This window comes from Bos mutus, chromosome 17 (genome assembly GCF_027580195.1).
Source record: "Bos mutus isolate GX-2022 chromosome 17, NWIPB_WYAK_1.1, whole genome shotgun sequence".
Taxonomy (NCBI): Eukaryota; Metazoa; Chordata; class Mammalia; order Artiodactyla; family Bovidae; genus Bos; species Bos mutus.
The window spans coordinates 60,313,256-60,331,372 of NC_091633.1; the positions used below are offsets into that span (position 1 = coordinate 60,313,256).

An 18,117-nucleotide genomic window follows, 5' to 3' on the forward strand; every position below is an offset into this window, starting at 1 on the left:
CGTGGAGGAGGGCATCCCACTGTAGTAGTCTTGCCTGGAGAATCCCCAAGGAAAGAGGAGCCTGGTGGGCTGCAGTCCTTGGGGTTGCAAAGAGACACGACTGGATGACTAAGCACAGCACAGCACATCACTATCACTTGGGCCATCAGATATCCCGCTGGGCTGTCTTTTCTCTTTGGCCTATAGCCAGGTGCTGGGCCCTCTTCCTCTCGTTTGTTCCTCTTCTCCCAATTCTTGGACCTCTCAGTCCCCTTCCTCATACTGTCGACTCTGGCTCAAAATTCCTCTCATGTCAATGAGGGGCCAGTCAGATTCCCTGATCTCCCCCCCTAGGATGTCTTTAGAGACGCTTCTCAGCCAGAAGCTGTTTTGCTTGTCAAGTGTACCAAGGTTCAGAAATGAATTATGCTGTCTGCTCAAGATGTGGAAGAGGTAGCCGTGGCTCGTGCCTCATGCATGTTAGAACTTCCAAGTGTGATTAAAATCAAATGGACAGGGCTTCCGTGGTGGTTCAGTGGTTAAGAATCCACCTTGCAATGCAAGGGACATCAGTTTGATTCCGAGTCCGGGAGGATCCCACATTTCTGGGAGCAGCTAAGCCTGGGTGCCACAACTCCTGAAGTGCCTTAGTGCCCAGGTGCCACAAGTACTGAAGCCTGTGCTCCTGCAGCCAGTGCCCCGCAGCAAGACAGACCACCGCAGTGAGAAGCCGGTGCTCGGAACGAGGAGGAGCCCACACTCGCCGCAGCTAGAGAAAGCCCCAGCGCAGAGACAAAGACCCACCACAACCAAAACATTAAAAAAAAAATCTTAAAAAAAAAGTACAGTTAAAAGTATGAACAGCGCTGCATTCCTGGTCCCAGGAGTCACCACTGTTAAGTGGACTACAAATGGTTAAAATGTGCCCACTTAATTTTGTGACCTTACCAAGCCACTTAGTCTGGAACTGTTTCTCATCTATACAATGGGGATAATGCTACCTACCTAACTCTACCTGGAATAGTGCCCGGCCTAAAAAAAAAGCTCAATAATGTTACTTGTAATTACCCTTCTGAACACTTTGTGTAGTGTCCCTACACATCTGTAATATATATTTTAACTAATGAAAAAGAATAGAACCTATGAAACTAGGATGACAAAACTATTTTTCCTGAAATTTATTCTTCCTCCTACTCAATAATATATCGTCATTACACAGTAATCTACCCTTATTTCTTTGAATGCCTAAATCATGTTCTATAGTAAGAACATACCATTGAGTATTTAAACATTTCCTTGAGTTGGGGAATTGGGGTGACCTATTAGCATTACCAATGCTCTGAAAACATCTTTGTCAACAGATCCTTGGGCTCTTACCTGTTTCTGGATTCACAGAAGGGAAGGAGCTGAACTGAAGAACATGTATATTTAAACTTCTGATCGTATGACTGAATAGCCCTCCATAAAATTCCATCCCCACTTATGCTCCCCCTAGGAGGGCATGAGGTCCCTCTCCCCAAACCCTTCTCAATATTTGAATATTATCAAGATTTAAACTTTTTGTCAATCTCATAGGTGAAAACTAGTACCTCATTTAAATGAATACTTCTAGTCTCTGGTAAGACTGAATATTTAAAAATGTCTGTTATGCAATTTGTATAAATTGCCCACTCACAAAGGTTGCCTGTTTTGTTAGCATAGAAAGAAGAGTCACGACTCCCTGATGTTTCGGCTACAGCTCGTTCAGGACACACCTGAACCCTCATATTGCCTGGCTCCAATGTCTCGTGTAGGAATGTGAGCTAGCTCAACAAGAGGAAAGTCACAGCCGTCAGCCCCAAGCAAGTTCAGGAAGTCAGAGAATGAGCAAACATCTGAACATCTGTGAACTTGAATGTAGAGGGGAGAAGGGAGGAGAAGGTGGGGGGGGGGGGGGAAGAGGGAGAGATGGTAACAGGGCAGGTTGGCGGAGGGGGGGGGGGCGGTTACCAGGAAGGGAGAGTGAGAAATTCCAGGTGGGAGGGTGACTGGGAGATGGGTGGGAACAGGATGTCTAATCTTCTTTTTGTTTCCCTAACATCCCATTTTAAGTTTGTGTACCGCGCCCCGCCCTGCAAACTGTGTGTCCAAGGTTCGGTAGAAATCAAGGAACTGGAACAATTCCATGTGTGGGTGAGGAGTCTGAGATGCTGGAGGCCTCAGTGGGGGGGGGGTCTGGGATATTCTAGGGGACCCCCACCCTGTGACTTGGCTCAGCCCTACGACTTTAGGGCTCTTGCCTGCATCTGTGTTTATAGGCACATTGGCACTGACCCATGGTTAGAGTGACATTTAATGTTTAATACAGTTTCTCATTGTTTGCTCTACAGATAAGTTCTCCAGGGTCTATGAGAAACTGTTTTCCCTTTAAGTGATGTTAATATTTTACTCACATTTGAGAAACTGCTCTGTAGTATAAATAAGATTAGTTGCTTTGCTGAAGAGAATAAACTCTTATAAGACCTTTCGTATATATCTGCATAAACCAATACTATGACAGTTATAATTTGTATCTAGCCTTTATAGTAAGTATGTCAGAATTCTGATAAGGAAAACCCTTTATTTTTATGCATATTAAGTATTCACTAATTCAGATCAACCTGAGCTGATTTAGCCTGAATTGTTGAGGGTTTATTGTTCTGTCAAAATGTAAAAGATGAAAGCTGTTTGTGTATCACACTGCAGTCTCAACTTGGAGAGCTGGTATTTACACAGCTCTGAAGCCATGGCTTTCTCTTAGCTGCACTCAGGAAAGCAGTGCTTCTTGGCCTCTTGGTGAAGATCAAGTGTAGTGTGGGGGCTGCCCAGGTGGCACAGTGGTAAAGAATCCACCTGCCAATGCAAGAGATGCAAGAGACACAGGTTTGATCTCTGGGTTGGGAAGATCCCCTGGAGTAGGAAATGGCAACCCACTGCAGTATTGCATGAAAAATTCCATGGACAGAGGAGCCTGGTGGACTATACAGTCCATGGTGTTGCAGAGTCGGACACGACTGAGTGACTGAGCACAGAATAGGAACAGTAGCCAAAAAAGGACAGTTTTCCTTGTAACTTAGTAATGATCTATGTGTAGGTAAGAGCTCTCATAATTATGAAAGTTCTTGTCCTACCTCGTAAGGTCACAGTTTGGAAAATGATATTTTTGGGGGTTATAAATCTGAGTCAGGCACTGTGTTAGGCACAGGAGAAAAACAAACAAGGCCCGCGTTGGAGGAGACAGAAATGTAAAGTGATGATTAGACCAGCAAAGGTTTTAGAAGACTTGAGGGACTCCTTCTAAGGGCGTGTCAACAGGGAGTAAGTCTGGCACTGGTTGGGCAAGCAGGAAAGCTTCCTGGAGGAGGTGGCATTTCCGCCAGCCTTATAGGGAAGCCAAGACAGCAAAACAAGAGCACAAAGATATGGAATTCTGCACAAGGTGCGTGCGTGCTAAGTCGCTTCAGTCGTGTCAGGCTCTGTGCGACCCTGTGGACTATAGCCCCCCCTTGCTCTTCTGTTCATGGGATTCTCGAGGCAGGAATACTCTCGAGGGTTGCCATGCCCACCTCCAGCAGATCTTCCTGACCCAGAGATTGAACCCAGGTCTCTTATGTTTACTGCACTGGCAGGTGGATTCTTTACCACTAGTGCCAACTGGGAAGGCCTATCTATACCAGGTACTCACCCATACAGATACTCCAGGTTTGGAAAGGGCATTCTGCGTTCTAGGGGTCTACCTTTCTTACCCTTGAAAAAATTGACAAGGCTGGAAAAAACTCAGATCACCTATATTCTGTCCCTTCTGTTGAGTATGTTTCTCTTGGTTCTCAACCCCGATGCTGAGAAAATCTCTAACTAGCAAGGGCTAACTTCTGGATTTTAACAGTATGGCATGGTGGGGGGTTACTGAGATGGATACATGGGAAGACTATGGAACTTATATCCATTTTACTACAGATAATATAAGAGGATTGGAATGAATTAAAAAAAAATCAATAGATAACTTGAAAGGCATTATGAGTGTACTTGAAACCAGGTCAAAAATAAGCCACAGGTTCTCTTGTGATTTCTGAAACATCTTTGTTTAATCATAGAATTATTTTCATCTTCCATTCATCATAAATAATCCACTTCATTACTTCACCAATCCTTTAAAAAAATTTGGTATTTAGCATAAACACTGAACATTAGCCAGAGGTGTGTTAGTTTTAACCAGAAGAGGGAAGAATAAAAAGAACCCACAAAACTTGAAAACTTAGAAAAGAGCACAAAGAATATTCTCACCCATTTAAAAAATAGAATTTCATAAGAGCCATTAAAAAAATCCAGGTGGAAAAATGAGCAAACATAAATATAATGTAGTTCTTTCATAAATACACTTAGACAAAACAAATGTGTAAACCAGTGCGTGGACATATTTCAAGATATGAATAATTAAATCCCAGTAAGCAGGAATTAAAAATAAAATCTGATTTTATTTTTTTGTCCTTTATGGAAAAATATGCACAGCATTTGTGTAAAAAAAGAAATAGGCATAAACATATCAATAAAGCCACCAAAACTCACTATGTAAAGATTATTTGAAAACAGAAGACACTTTTTTAAAGCAAAAGATAAAATGTTATAGCATTTTTAGTCGAATTTTATCCCATAGTCACACCTACTATAGGTGAAAGACAACAGAGGTAGATCAGTTGAGGGGAAAAATCAGAATTCTAATACTAGGCCGAAGACTTTGATGATAGCTCAGACAGACAATTCCATTTACTCTGAAATTCAAAGAAGTCTGTAGGAAAAAAACATAAAAACCTTTCTGTGCTGCATATGTAAGCATCAAAAATACCAAGCAAAATTGCTGTAGTTTTAGACACAAGTGAGTTTCTTGACAACAGGAATTCTTGACAAATAGCCTGTTTAGCATAGATTTTTGCAGGGTCTGGCACTAGCCTTAAAACTTACACTGAGGCTAACTCTTGTGAAATTTATGAGTTTCAATGACATTGAAATGACTCAGAAGTAACACAAGATAAGAGCTGGCAGTAACAGTAATGTAAATTTATGATATTGGTAAACACGGTGAGCTTCTAAGGAATGACTCTCTGTTATTGATAAAATAACAACAAAACAGCTGCTAAAGATATGATGTGGCCTCAGTGCAACTCAGGATGCCAGTGTCATCTGTTAAATCATGAAAAGTAGAGAGGTGTGACAGAATGGTGTGCAGGAAGCAGAGAAAAAGTGTTCCCTCATTTCTACAAAGCAATGACTTTATTCTCTAACTGGGTCGTGAAAGCTCTTCCAGCCACAGCAGAAGCAACTACTGGCTAGTCCATGGCAAGCTGATGCCAATTTGGGAACTAATTGTACTTGCTGTTTTGCTTAATGAATGGTTTTGCATCTTCTGTGTCTGTTTTTCTTTCCACATAGCTAGACAGAATGTGTATATGTAACATTTGTTTGCCTCTGTGACCTTTATATTTTCATTTATTCATAACAGCAATGTGATTTAATTTTTTTTAAAAATGTTGCAAACATTTGTCAAATCTGCCAAGGAAAATTCTCATTAATAACGTTTCAAATGCCTTAAGTGTACTTGATTCAAAGATGTAACAGGCTGCTTCTGGCTAAAAGGGGAAATTTGTGCTCAGCACATCAGTGTAACAGGAAGACAATTTTGGTCTCAGTTATGGAATGTGGAATAATCCATCATTAATTTTGCCAGTCAAACTAATTGTAACATTTCGGTGTCTCACATTTGGCTTTTGGGAGTTGCCAAGTGTGCTGGAAAACAGGTAAGAAAGAAATGATGGAAGAAAAAGGGAAAACATTTGAAATATAATTTGAAAAAATCCTGAAACCCAAATCCTGTAGTTTAATCTCAAAACCTCATGTACTTTGACTCATAACTCAAACATCAGGCCCTTTCTTTGAAGCAGCTTATAATAAATTTAAGACACAGAACACCACAGTCTCTTATAATGGAACTGAGGAATTTCTGTGTGGAAACTATTTGAAGGAATGTCTTAAAAAATGATATCAAGAAATGCAGATGACTTATATGCTTTTCAGCAGCTATTCAATCTATGACCCCTGCTGAGTTGATAAGGAAGAGGCATGTCACAGTTGCAGAAAAAGAAAGAATCATGGGGTAAATCAAATAAGATTTTGGAAATATTCACTGTCACGGGAAGGGCATTTTCCTGATGATGTGACCTCATTTCAAACAGTACAGTAACTAGGAGAGAGCTGTAGTGCACGAAGATGGTACGAGGAAAACGTGTTTGTTTTTTTGTCACTTTCAACGGCCGTTTTCTGCGTTAGGAAAAAAGGAAATTAAACAACTCCAAAATACTGTACCACCCCTGGCAGTAACCAACTAAGTAGGTTTTGGAAATAATGCTCTCGTCAAATACATTTTAAGGCACTTTAAACAGTTATATCATATTTTTTGTGTGTAAAAAAATAAAATATGCATCGCAGCAACGTTCACAAATACAAGTCTTCAGAACTGTTAAGTACAATCCTGTACATATATACATGGCTGCGGAACGACCGCCTCCTCTGTTATACTGTTGGCCTCATCAATTTCACTCCCTGCAAGAAAGGAAAACATGACATTTAGAGCTGGACTGTATCCACGCACAATGTGAGATCATCAATTAACACCAGATAATTTATGCTACAAGGAAGAACAAGAGGCCCGCCTAGACAGCATTATACAACCCATGATCCAAACTCCTGGATCCAAACAAATTTACCCGCCCACCTCACTGGCCACAGCCTCTGGCATGTCCCCTTGCCTGGCATGGCTGCTCATCTCGTCTGCTGTGTGCTAGATGGTCCCCGTGGGTCTTAGTATTATCAGCAAAGCGGAGGAGACACTCGTGGATACCCTTACGATGGACACTTTCTATTTATTTTTGTGGCCAGATGGGATGGCTAAATAATTTTCAAGACTTCTGGATGACTCCACATTAGCCAGTGACCTCCTGGTTTGGAGTGGTTTCTGTAGAAATGGGAAAAATGAGTGGCGTTGTCCAGTTTAGTCTCCCTTTTGGACATGCTTCTGTTACTCTGTAGGGTAAATCCCAGAGCTTTTAAACGTTTAGAAGAAAACTTCATCCTGATTAATCTGCAGTTTACTAGGGGTGCATATTGTTGATGGAATACTGGGAATTTCAAATAATTTTCTTCATTCTTTGTCAAAATTGATATCTATAAATTCTAGAGTATCGTGTACATACACATTGTTAGCCATGAGCATGACTACAAGTGGAAGTTTTCAAAGGGGAAAAAGTAAAAAAGAAAAAGGTTATTAAACCACTCCTCTAGCAACTCTGAGTGGGAAGCGACCAGCCTGGCGTGGCCCCAGCACAGAATGCTGTTTGCTTACGTTTTGTTCAGTAACAAGACGAGTGAAGGTGCTGGACGCTACTCTCTCAGAATCCTGGGGACCTAGGGCTCACCTTCTAAAAGCAGTCTTGTAGTGGGGGAGAGCAATTACGACAGCTTGGGATTTATATATACACACTGCTGCTGCTGCTAAGTCGCCTCAGTCGTGTCCGACTCTGTGTGACCCCATAGACGGCAGCCCACCAGGCTTCCCCGTCCCTGGGATTCTCCAGGCAAGAACACTGGAGTGGGTTGCCATTTCCTTCTCCAATGTATGAAATGAAGAGTGAAAGTGAAGTCGCTCAGTGATGTCCGACTCTTCGTGACCCCATGGACTGCAGCCCACCAGGCTCCTCCGTCCATGGGATTTTCCAGGCAAGAGTACTGGAGTGGGGTGCCATTGCCTTCTCATATACACACTACTATATATAAAATGGATAAACAACAAGAACCTAGCTGTATAGCACAGGGAGCCTATAGTGAATATCTTGTAATAACCACAGGGAGGCCTGGCGTGCTGCAATTCATGGGGTCGCAAAGAGTCGGACACGACTGAGGGACTGAACTGAACTGAACTGAACCTATAATGGCAAAGAATCTGAAAAAGACTACATATTCTTATTCTTATATGTAATCGAATCGTGTTGCTGTACACTTGAAACTAACACAGCATTGTAAATGAACTGCAATAAATTAAATAAAACAATCTTGTGTTTTTGTTTGGAGCATCATCGTGGTGGACAAATAGACCAAGGTTCAAGTCCTAACTCTTGCTGACTACACTACCCATATAACTCTGGGCAAGTTGCTCAGCTCTCTGGGCCTAGTTCCCATGTGTTCCGTGGGGATGACGGAGCTTGCTACAAACAGTTGTAGAGAATCCCAGACTTCAGGGATGATGACAGTGACCGTATCAGCTGGCTTTTGTCAAACACCTGCCATGTAATCCTCCATAACGGTAAAGAGCAGGTGTTATCATGAGTCTTAGAGTGGCAGAGCCAGGTACAGAGAAGTGAAGAAGCACGGCCAGGGTCACGGGGGCAAGGTGGCAGAACGGGCAGCCGGGCTCGAGGGTCCACACTCTGAACCTGGTGAAGGCTGGACGTGCTGAGCATACGTGGAGCTTAACAGGTGGTGGCGGGGCTGTTCTGTTTTCAGGACACTTAGGACATGAAACTGAGAGACTTTATTTTCCTGGGCTTCAAAATCACGGCAGATGGTGACTGCAGCCATGAAATTAAAGGACGCTTGCTCCTTGAAGAAGAAAAGCTATGACCAAACTAGACAGTATATTAAAAAGCAGACTCATTACTTTGCTGACAAAGGTCTGTCTAGTCAAAGCTATGCTTTTTCCAGTAGTCATGTATGGATGTGAGAGTTGGACTATAAAGAAAGCTGAGCACCGAAGAATTGATGCTTTTGAACTGTGGTGTTGGAGAAGACTCTTGAGAGTCCCTTGGCCAGCAAGGAGAGCCAACCAATCAATCCTAAAGGAAATCAGTCCTGAATATTCATTGGAAGAACTGATGCTGAAACTCCAGTACTTTGGCCACCTGATGAGAAGAACTGACTCATTGGAAAAGACTCTGATGCTGGGAAAGATTGAAGGTAGGAGGAGAAGGGGACGACAGAGGATAAGATGGTTGGATGGCATCACTGACTTGAAGGACACGAGTTTGAGCAAGCTCTGGGTGTTGGTGATGGACAGGGAAGTCTGGCGTGCTGCAGTGCATGGGGTCGCAAAGAGTTGGACGTGGCTGAGTGAGTGAACTGAACTGAACTGAAGGACATGACGCAGGGGCTCTGTCACTGGCTGTCTCCTTCTCCTAGTCATCTCCTGTGACAGCTGCCACCTTGTAAGTGGGCGGAAAGTAGTCTTGCAAAGTCTGAGCCGCTGGGAAGGAGTCAGCTCTATGGGTGCTTCTGCAGCAGGTGCTGCCTCTCCATTTTGTATGAGTCACTCACTTTGTTTTATTTCGGTTTTTAATTTGATATATAGTTTGGGGCTTCCTGGGTGGTGCTGGAGGTAAAGAACCCTGGCCTGCCAACACAGGAGATGTAAGAGATGTGGGTTCAATCCCTGGGTTGGGAAGATCCCCTGGAGGAGGAAATGACAACCCACTCCAGTATTATTGCCTGGAGAATCCCATGGACAGAGGAGCCTGGAGGGCTACAGTCTATAGGGTCATAAAGAATTGGGCATGACTGAAGTGACTTAGCACACATAATTTTATAAATCCACAAATATCAAATAAGTAAGAAGGCTTCTGAGCTGAGTGTGGTGAAACTGACATTGCTGTGTGGCCTCGTTTGCTACTGAACTCTTATTTAATTCCCAAACACATATTTTGGCAATACAAAGAAGTTGTGAAGAGTCTGGAAAATTAAAGAGAAAGCGACATTCTAGATAAATCCAAGTGCTGTTATGTTTAGAAAAACGTGAAATCAGGACACATGTGAATGAAAAGGCGAGGCAAAGACGGTGGGCATCTGAGCGGTGGGCATGTGTATTTTGAGTATATTTACTGAACCTTTACTCCACTGTAATATGCCCTTCAACATGAGCAAATTAAAAACAGTTTTAAAGACTGCATTTTAAGTATCATTGTGCTTTTATAACAATGTAGAACAATTGGTTCTCAACTCTTGTTCAAATTGAAATGGACTAATGCATCATTATTACTGAATTTAGTTAAGAAAATGTGTACTTGAGAACAAGGTTATATGTGCAAATGCTAACATGTTTGAATAGCTAAGATTCAGAAATAGCACTTCAATGTGACTTGGATCCAAAGAAGATCCTTCTAGAGTCTCACCTTCTGCCTTGACACCATCCAGGACTTTATCGTCGGCACGAGCACGCTTCCCAGGAGGATTTGCACCGGGTGGTAGATGAGCAAGGGGACGGATATTAAAGAGAGGTACTCGTGGCCTGCAAACACGATCTTCAGCATTGGGATTCCTGATGAACAAAGAAGACAGAAAACCCAGAGGCAAATTCAGTCTGTCGTCAAACTAGACACGGGCCGTTAAAACTGGACATTGGCATGCACCATCTTTCTCCTGTGGATATTCACAGAACCAAACGGAATGTCTCAAATGAATCACCAAATCTTTCCATCTTCCTTTTACTATGTAAAGCTGTAAGCTCTAGAACAGATTAAAACTGAAAACGGGGTCAATTCAAGGGCACGGGTAACTCTCACTGCCTAACAAAGAGAGGAGAGAAGACAGTGTGGAAGACAGTTGCTTTCAGAAGACTGAGGCGTACCAGTAGAGGTTAAAAATGGATCATTTGCTTAGTAGTAAAACACTCCACTGGTCTTTAGGGGGGCCTGCTAGACACCATTTCAAAGCACCTAAGTTCACTTCGGGGCTGAAAGGATTTGATAAGATAAAGAGGAGGGTACTTTAGCCAAAGAGACAGTCATAAAGGCTTTGCCCACTCTTTTGGCCAAGAAGCTCAAAGCACTTTAAGCAGTATTGTGTATGGCAGATGAAAATTCTAAAATCTGTGCTGAGTGATTAAACCCCACAGTGAAGGTCTTACCGGAACTTAGGTAAATGCACACTACTTCTAAATGAGTCTGCGGCTCTATTGCACCATGGCAAAGCATGCAGAGTTTGTAAGTACCTACCTAGCAGGTGTACCTATTAAGCTTCTATAACAGAATTCAGACTCCGGTGATTTGACTGTTATCACCAATTGCTTTAATGTGACCCAGTCATCAGAAGATTGTGTATGCACATCAGTTCTGTCATCTGAACAGCTTTAAGAGCTGAGCTTTCTGTTTCTTTGAGACCAGCCACTGAAAAGGAACCAAGCTCCTAAACACATGCAATGATGGCCCATAAATAACATTTTATCATAACCCAGTGAGGAAAGCTCTGCTTTTCCAATTATTTTTACCTTCTAATAAATTTCAAACCTTTATGCAAAAATGTATTTCATGGCTGCTTTCTTTTTCATAGCCTCACATATCATTGCCATAAACTGCAAACACTTAACTCTTCCCAAACAATGTCTCTCTCGACGCTCCAAATGTTTAGTCTTGCACAGTTTCTGTCTTCTCACTAATATAAAGAACAGAGGAGCTTTGTTTTTGAATGTAATATGCTTACTCCATTTATTGGATTTGAATTAGCAACATCCAATATTACGGTTCCAGAAAGTTATTACAATGAGAAACGAAGAAGATCTAAACATATATTCTTCCTATTTTCAGAAAAGACTATTACTTTTTTTTTTTGGCTGCTCTGGATCTTTGTTGTGGTGCTGAGGCATGTAGGATCTTAGTTTCCTAGCCAGGGATCGAACTTGCGTCCCTGGCATTAGAAGGTGGATTCTTAACCACTGGACCACCAGGGAAATTCTCAGGTTATTTGGCCCAAAAGGATGATGTGAATGAGTTGGAGGGTGGGGTGGAGTAACAGCAGGGCATAAAGGGAGCAAATGATATACATACAGAAGTATTTGTTTCTAAAAGTGATCAGAGCAGGGAGTTCTTACTCAAAATTCAAGGCCCATGGCTGCTGGGCTAAATCATCTGGGTTCCATTTTCTTGGCTACACCCGGCAGGCTCTGTGTCGTTCTTCAGTAAGCCAAAGCAAGTTCACAGCTACAGTCGCAGAGCTACCTCTCCAATAAGCAAGATACACAAGGTATCGTAATGGAAAGGACCTCAGCAGCTCACTGTAGCGCGATGAAAAGATAACAGTAATGATGACAATAATGTTTCTGAGTGCAGTGGGCGCTTAACTAGATGCCAGGTGCTGTCAAGGGCTCTCCCGTATGAATGAAATGCCTAGAGGCTGTAACTTTGCCAAGAGGTGGGATCTTTACTGCAATCCAGGTCCCCTGGGTTTCCAGTTCTCTGTGTCAGGCTGGGGTCAAGGCCTCTGAGGTCTTCAGGACGTCCTGGGGATGGTGGCTCCATGAAGCAGAAGAGGACCTGGGCTGCAAAGAGCTCTCTGATCCAGAGTCTTTTTGGGACTCTCTCCCCTCGGGTTCCTCCCAGTAGTGTACCCGGGGCAGCAGACCTTGGATTCCCCTGCTTCTCAGAGGGGTGTTCCTGTGATTTCACATCAGCCAGGAGCTCAGTAACCGTGAGGCCTATTCTCATAGCTGCAAGGGAACTCCAGACGGAAGCTGACTTCCAGAAGCTTCCAGCACACGACTGGCCTTCTACCTCCTGTGGTCCCTAGTACCGCATGTGAAGTTCTCTTCTGGCCCCGAGCTGGTTCTTCAGCTCTTTCATTTCATCTTCCAATATACTCCTCTGTACATATTTGCTGACGGGGTTGGGACTCTGCAAACATCCTCCTCCTCATCAGTTCATGGCTCCCTGCATGGTTCTGCCTGGAGAGGGCACCACAGGAAGTCTGGAGAAGGGGCAGGTGCCTGAGGGTTAGCCCCGTTGGATACCCTACGCCCCTCCTAGGAAGTCTGACCTTCATTTCCTCTCCAGACTTACACTGATAGGTTCTGAGATCTCCAGCTTCTTCCTTTACTCCCCCAGCTCCGGCTATTCATTGTCCCCTCTCCACTTTCCAGTTTTCCAGCTGTTTAACTGTCCCTGGGTTGATGGGCTGGTGCGTTTGCCTGACTCACCCTGGAGACACAGACCTTCTCTCACTCAGCCTGGCACCACAGTCATCCACCTCAAGAGAGAGTTCTACCATGATTGGCAGCTGCTGTAGCCATTTGTCAAACAAAGCAGGGATTTCCCTTCACCACTTCGTGAGCCTGCAATACTTTCTGGTTCACTGTTTATTTATTTGGCTGTGCCCAGGTCTCACTTGTAACACATGGGATCTACAATCTTCATTGCAGCTTGCAGGATCTTTAGATGAGGTATGTGAGATCTAGTTCCCTAAAGGGATCAAACTCAGCCCCCCTGCATTGGAAGCATGGAGTCTTAGCCACTGGGCCACCAGTGAAGTCTCTCATTCTTGTTCATTGTTAATCAGATTTCCTATCGCCACTCTTCCTGGTGACTGTTAAAAATATGATTGAAAATAAAATCAGAGAGGAGAACTTGGCTTCCAAAGATGAGGGTCAGGTCCCTCTGCTGTGTCTTGTCACCCTCTCAGGGTGGATTCACGACAGGCTAGTCCCTGCACGAGGGAACCGAGACTCCAGAGTCCAGCTCTTTGTTTTGGGAACCTTTCTGTCCCCTTGGTCTGGAATGCTCCCTTCCTTCTCAGTCATCCAATGAGTCACTTTCCTTTTCAATCATTAGTGTCTTTGCAGGCCCCTCTGGGTCTGTCTTTCTTTCCCATGCCTTCCTTCAGTTTCTCCCTGTCTGCCCTTCTGGCCCCAAATCAGTAGCTTCTGCTTAGCGCCTTTTCATTTTCTCAAGAGTCAGAGTAGAAAGAGAAGCTGGGAGAAGTGAGTGAGGGGAGGAGAATTAACTTCTCCACACCTGAGTGGTCCAGGCAGTGGCCACGATCGCTTGGAAGCAGTGAGTTTATGACCCCTGTCCTAGGGCCTCCTGGCTGGGTTTCCAGCACCGTCAGGATGAACACTGGAAATGCAATAGAGAGATTCCCAGCACCTGCCACTGCACTTCCCACCCTGCGATTTCTGTCACCTGGCCATGAATTTGGCAAAACCTGATCTTCAAGTCAAATCAGAGAACATGGGCTAGATCTCGTTTTCCAGAAGCCCATGTAATGCACCGCCCTTTCATCCTCTTCACCCAGCCTTTTAATAGTTCACCCCATCACTCACTCATTCATTCAACGAGCACTCGCTGAACAGATTAACTACAGCATGTGACAAAGCCTCACCAAGGAGGCTCAGCAGCCCCGGGGTGACCACTCATACCTCCTCCCTGTAACCTTCCTTCAGGGCACGGTGGGCCTCACCTGTGCCCCCGCACTCTCCCCAAACCGGGCTCTCTGCCTTCAGGCTTGTCTTGTGCAGGGTATTTTCCAGTCAGGAACCAGACTGAGTACAAACCCCTCTACGGCTCACCACCCCGCCCCTCGACTCCCCCTGTGCTCCAGCCACCGAGAGTGCAGTACCCTCTCCTTCTAGCTCTGCCCCTCCTCCAGGCTCAAGAGGTCTCGCCCCTTGATCTTTGCCAATGAGCTCTCTTTTTGCCCAGAATTCTTGTCACCCACTTCTTGACCTGCTCAATCTTTAAGCCCTCAGTTCCCAAACTTGCCTCCTCAGGGAAGTCATCCTTATTGTCTCAAGCCTCCTTTCTGCTCTAGGCTTACCCAACTGAGGTGCATTCCAGCCTAGCATTTGCTGCATTTATTATTACTGCTTGCTTCGTGTGTGTGTGTGTGTCTGTGTGTGTGTGTGTTTGACCCTTACTAAGCTGTGGGCTTTTTAGGGTCAGCTACTGTTTCGCCTTCATCTCTGAGCATCTTAGTGCTCAGAAGGAGAATGCTGAAGGATTGGAATTGTGCTAATCCAGACCCCATCATCAAGTTACTGTGTAGACTATCACTCCATTTTCACTCCATTCATTAACTAGGGAGAAAAGAAGGGGCAATAATTTCAAAAAAACCAAACAAACTTACTCGAAAGAGTTTTCTTTTTCAAGTAAAATTTAAATATAGGACTCTTTTCATCTTGCGATCACTGCAGTAATATAAATGAAGCAAATTAATTTTAATGCTCCCAGGTACTGATTCTGTGTCACTGTGGTTGACAGGATCCGACTAGACTATATGAGATGGCGTTTGACTTTATGGAAGTGAACACCACGCGCGCATTTACAATTTTACAGGGACTTTAAGCTGTCATGCTGAAAAATGTTTATAAAACATTAATCAAAAAATGCCTCTTTAATACAATGCATTGTCTGAAAGATGTTAGAAGGCGCATATTGTAAATGGATTCTTTTTCTGACTAAAGTAATTTCCACCAAAAGCATTTCCCCACTGCTCTACAAGTACACTGTGTGGAGAGATAAAGAGCACTTTCTCAGCACATTACTACCTGCTCCAAACACTTGGGAAATCACTAATGTAGAGCATGCCATATTTCCATGTCACACATGACACATTCGTCTAAAATTATCCAACAGACTTTGACACTGCGGCATATTCCATAAGCAGAGCTTTCAACTGACATCTGCCAAGTAAGAACTTCAAGTGCGAGCTTTCTTCTTCTAACAAGCAAGTAAGGGGTTTCTTTTATCCTATACCCAGGATGGGAAGGATAATACATACCAGAACAAGTGGGGTTTTCTTTCCCCTATTTTGAACATGTTTATTTTATGTTCTCTGAATTAGAAAATTCCCTTTGTATCAGTTTTCTAAGTTTTAACAGTTACCTCTTTCTATTGGATGGATGGTTTTTAAATTTTTCCTGAGAAATACTTTTTTTTCTTCCTCTCTAGGTTAAATATGGACCTTTATATAGAAGGCTGCTCTATACTCAAAATATAAAAACCATTTACTGGGACTTCCCTGGTGGCCCAGTGGCTAGGATCCCCCGCTCCACTGCAGGGGGCCTGGGTTCTATCCCTGGTGGGTGAGCTAGGTTCCATATGTTTCAATTAACAGTTCATATGCCACAGCTAAAAACTGGCATGGCCAAATAAGTAAAAAATAAAAACCATCTACTTTACATAATTGTTCAGATTTTTCTTGTAGATGCATGACGCTCTCACCATCTATTCATTCTTTCATTCCATCCATCCATCATTCATTCAAAAAATACTTTCTGGGCTTCTGCTATATGTGAGTTACTATTTCTAGTGCTGAGGACATAAAGAGAAATAACACAGACCAGATCCCTGCCTTCTTGGGACCTGCTTTCTGTAGCTTCTGCCCCGATCACCTTGGCTTCCCTTCTGAGTGCAGGGCTGGCACATGCTTACTTGGTTTCTACAGCTCAGAGTTTGGGGCTCATCTTTGACTAACTCCATCTGTCTGTTGACTTGTAGATCAAGTCACCAAGTTCTGGACAGTCTTTTTTCCATCTAGTGCTGTCCTTCTCCCTCAGTCTTCACGGCCACCTTCCTAATTCAGTTCCTTATAAAATCAAGCCAAATGACTCTGGGCCTCCTGACAGAACCCCCTGTCTTCAGACTCTTCCTTTCATCAATCCTACAAACCACAGCCAGATTAATCTTCCTAAGACCCACATTAATTAAAGCCAAGACCCTGCTCAAGAATTACAATGACTTTCCAGTGCCCATTCATCAAGTCCTCTATCCTTTAACGTCAATAGAGAAGGATTATGACACTGCCATTTTGTAAGGGCTTTGCTTGCATTATCTCATTTAATCCTTACAACAGCCCTAAGAAGCAAGTGGCGATTTCCCTGATGAAACTCAAGGCAACTGAGGGTTAGAATGACCTGCCTAACATCATACATTGGTTAGGCGGTAGAGGCAGAATTAGACAATGGTTCACTTTTTATTTTTAACCTTATTTTTTTTATTGGAGTATAATTCCTTTCCAATGTCGTGTTGGTTTCTGCTGTAAAACAAAGTGAATCAGCTCTATGAATACATAGATCCCCTCCCTCTTGGGCCTCTCTCCTACCCCCTCACCCCACCGCTCTGGGGCATCACTGGGCACTGAGCTGAGCTCCCTGTGCTGCATGACAGCTTCCCACTAGCTAGCTATTTTACACACGGTAGCGCATATATGTCAATGCTCCTCTCTATTTCGTCCACCCTCCTTCCCCGCTGTGTCTGCATGTTTGCTCTCTACATCAACTCCCAGTTGCCAATTGCTGTCACTGGCTCAGGCCTAGCACGTGTCTTTGTGAATGCTGAGCCCCCGCCTAGATCTTGTCCTTTCTTTCTGGGTGACTAAATTCTACGGGTTCTTGCAGGCTCATCTTTACATTTTCCTCCACTGTGAAGGTGGGCTTCCTACTTATTTCTTCTTTTGAAGAATGAAGCCTCTCTTCTGAGTTGTGTTAGGGGACCCATTGACTGACACCACCCATCCTGGCCAGGCAAGATAGTAACCACTTACATGAGTTATTTTACAACAGGAGTTCCTGGAACTAACAAACCACCACCTACCAGAAGAATTCAGGAAAGGTCAAAAGGAGAGAAGAGACTCCAGTCCATATGTTCTAACAATCCTCCAGAATCCTCCTCACTGCAATCCATCTTGGCTAAGCCATACGTGGACCACCAGGAAGGACCCTGAGTCAGAATGATTGGCTACAGACAACCCAGAAACTAACCGCATCACCATAAAACCCGAGACTCTGAGCCATGTGGCAGAGCAGTCACCCTGGGTTCCCTTACCCTCCTGCTCTCTGCCTGGGCGCCCCTACCCAGTAAAGTCTTTGCTTTGTCGGCACGTGTGTCTCACTGGCCAACTCACTTCTGAGTGTTAGACAAGAGCCCACTCTTGGGCCCTGGAAGGGGTCCCCTTTCTTGCAACAATTGCATCCCATAAATTTAGCATTTGCTTATGATCCCATGACTTTCTTTTGTACAAGTTTTGTTTCCCTCTGAACATCGGCAAAGTCCTTTAATCTCCTGCAGTGTTTGAGCACAGGTGCGTGTGTGTGTGCTCAGTCATGTCCAGCTCTTTGCAACCCTATGGACGGTATACTGCAAGGCTCCTCTGTCCATGGGATTCTCTAGGCAAGAACCCTGGAGTGTGGTGCCATGTCCTTCTCCCGGGGATTTTCCCGACCCAGGGATTGAACCAGCATCTCCTGCCTCTCCTGTATTGCAGGCAGATTCTTTACTGCTGAGCCCCCACTCAATACACGAATGATCGATTATTTAA

At 43.9% G+C, this 18,117-nt stretch overlaps 1 protein-coding gene across 3 annotated transcripts in view; it reads right to left on the bottom strand.

The window, feature by feature from the left end:
- Window positions 1–4,072: 4,072 nt before the first annotated feature.
- The window catches only part of SLC10A7 (solute carrier family 10 member 7), a 317,217-nt gene continuing 303,172 nt past the window's right edge, over window positions 4,073–18,117 (bottom strand). Inside the window, exons 10-11 of one of the 3 annotated variants that reach the window (XM_070386620.1) lie at window positions 10,206–10,351; window positions 4,073–6,591 (exon numbers count right to left, since the gene is read on the bottom strand). In XM_070386620.1, coding sequence (XP_070242721.1) covers window positions 6,562–6,591; window positions 10,206–10,351 — 176 coding nt within the window. In that variant the 3' untranslated portion in view covers window positions 4,073–6,561. Of the gene's footprint in view, window positions 6,592–6,658; window positions 7,004–10,205; window positions 10,352–18,117 lie in introns of those variants that run through there. The other 2 variants (XM_070386619.1, XM_070386625.1) reach the window with 2 other exon arrangements.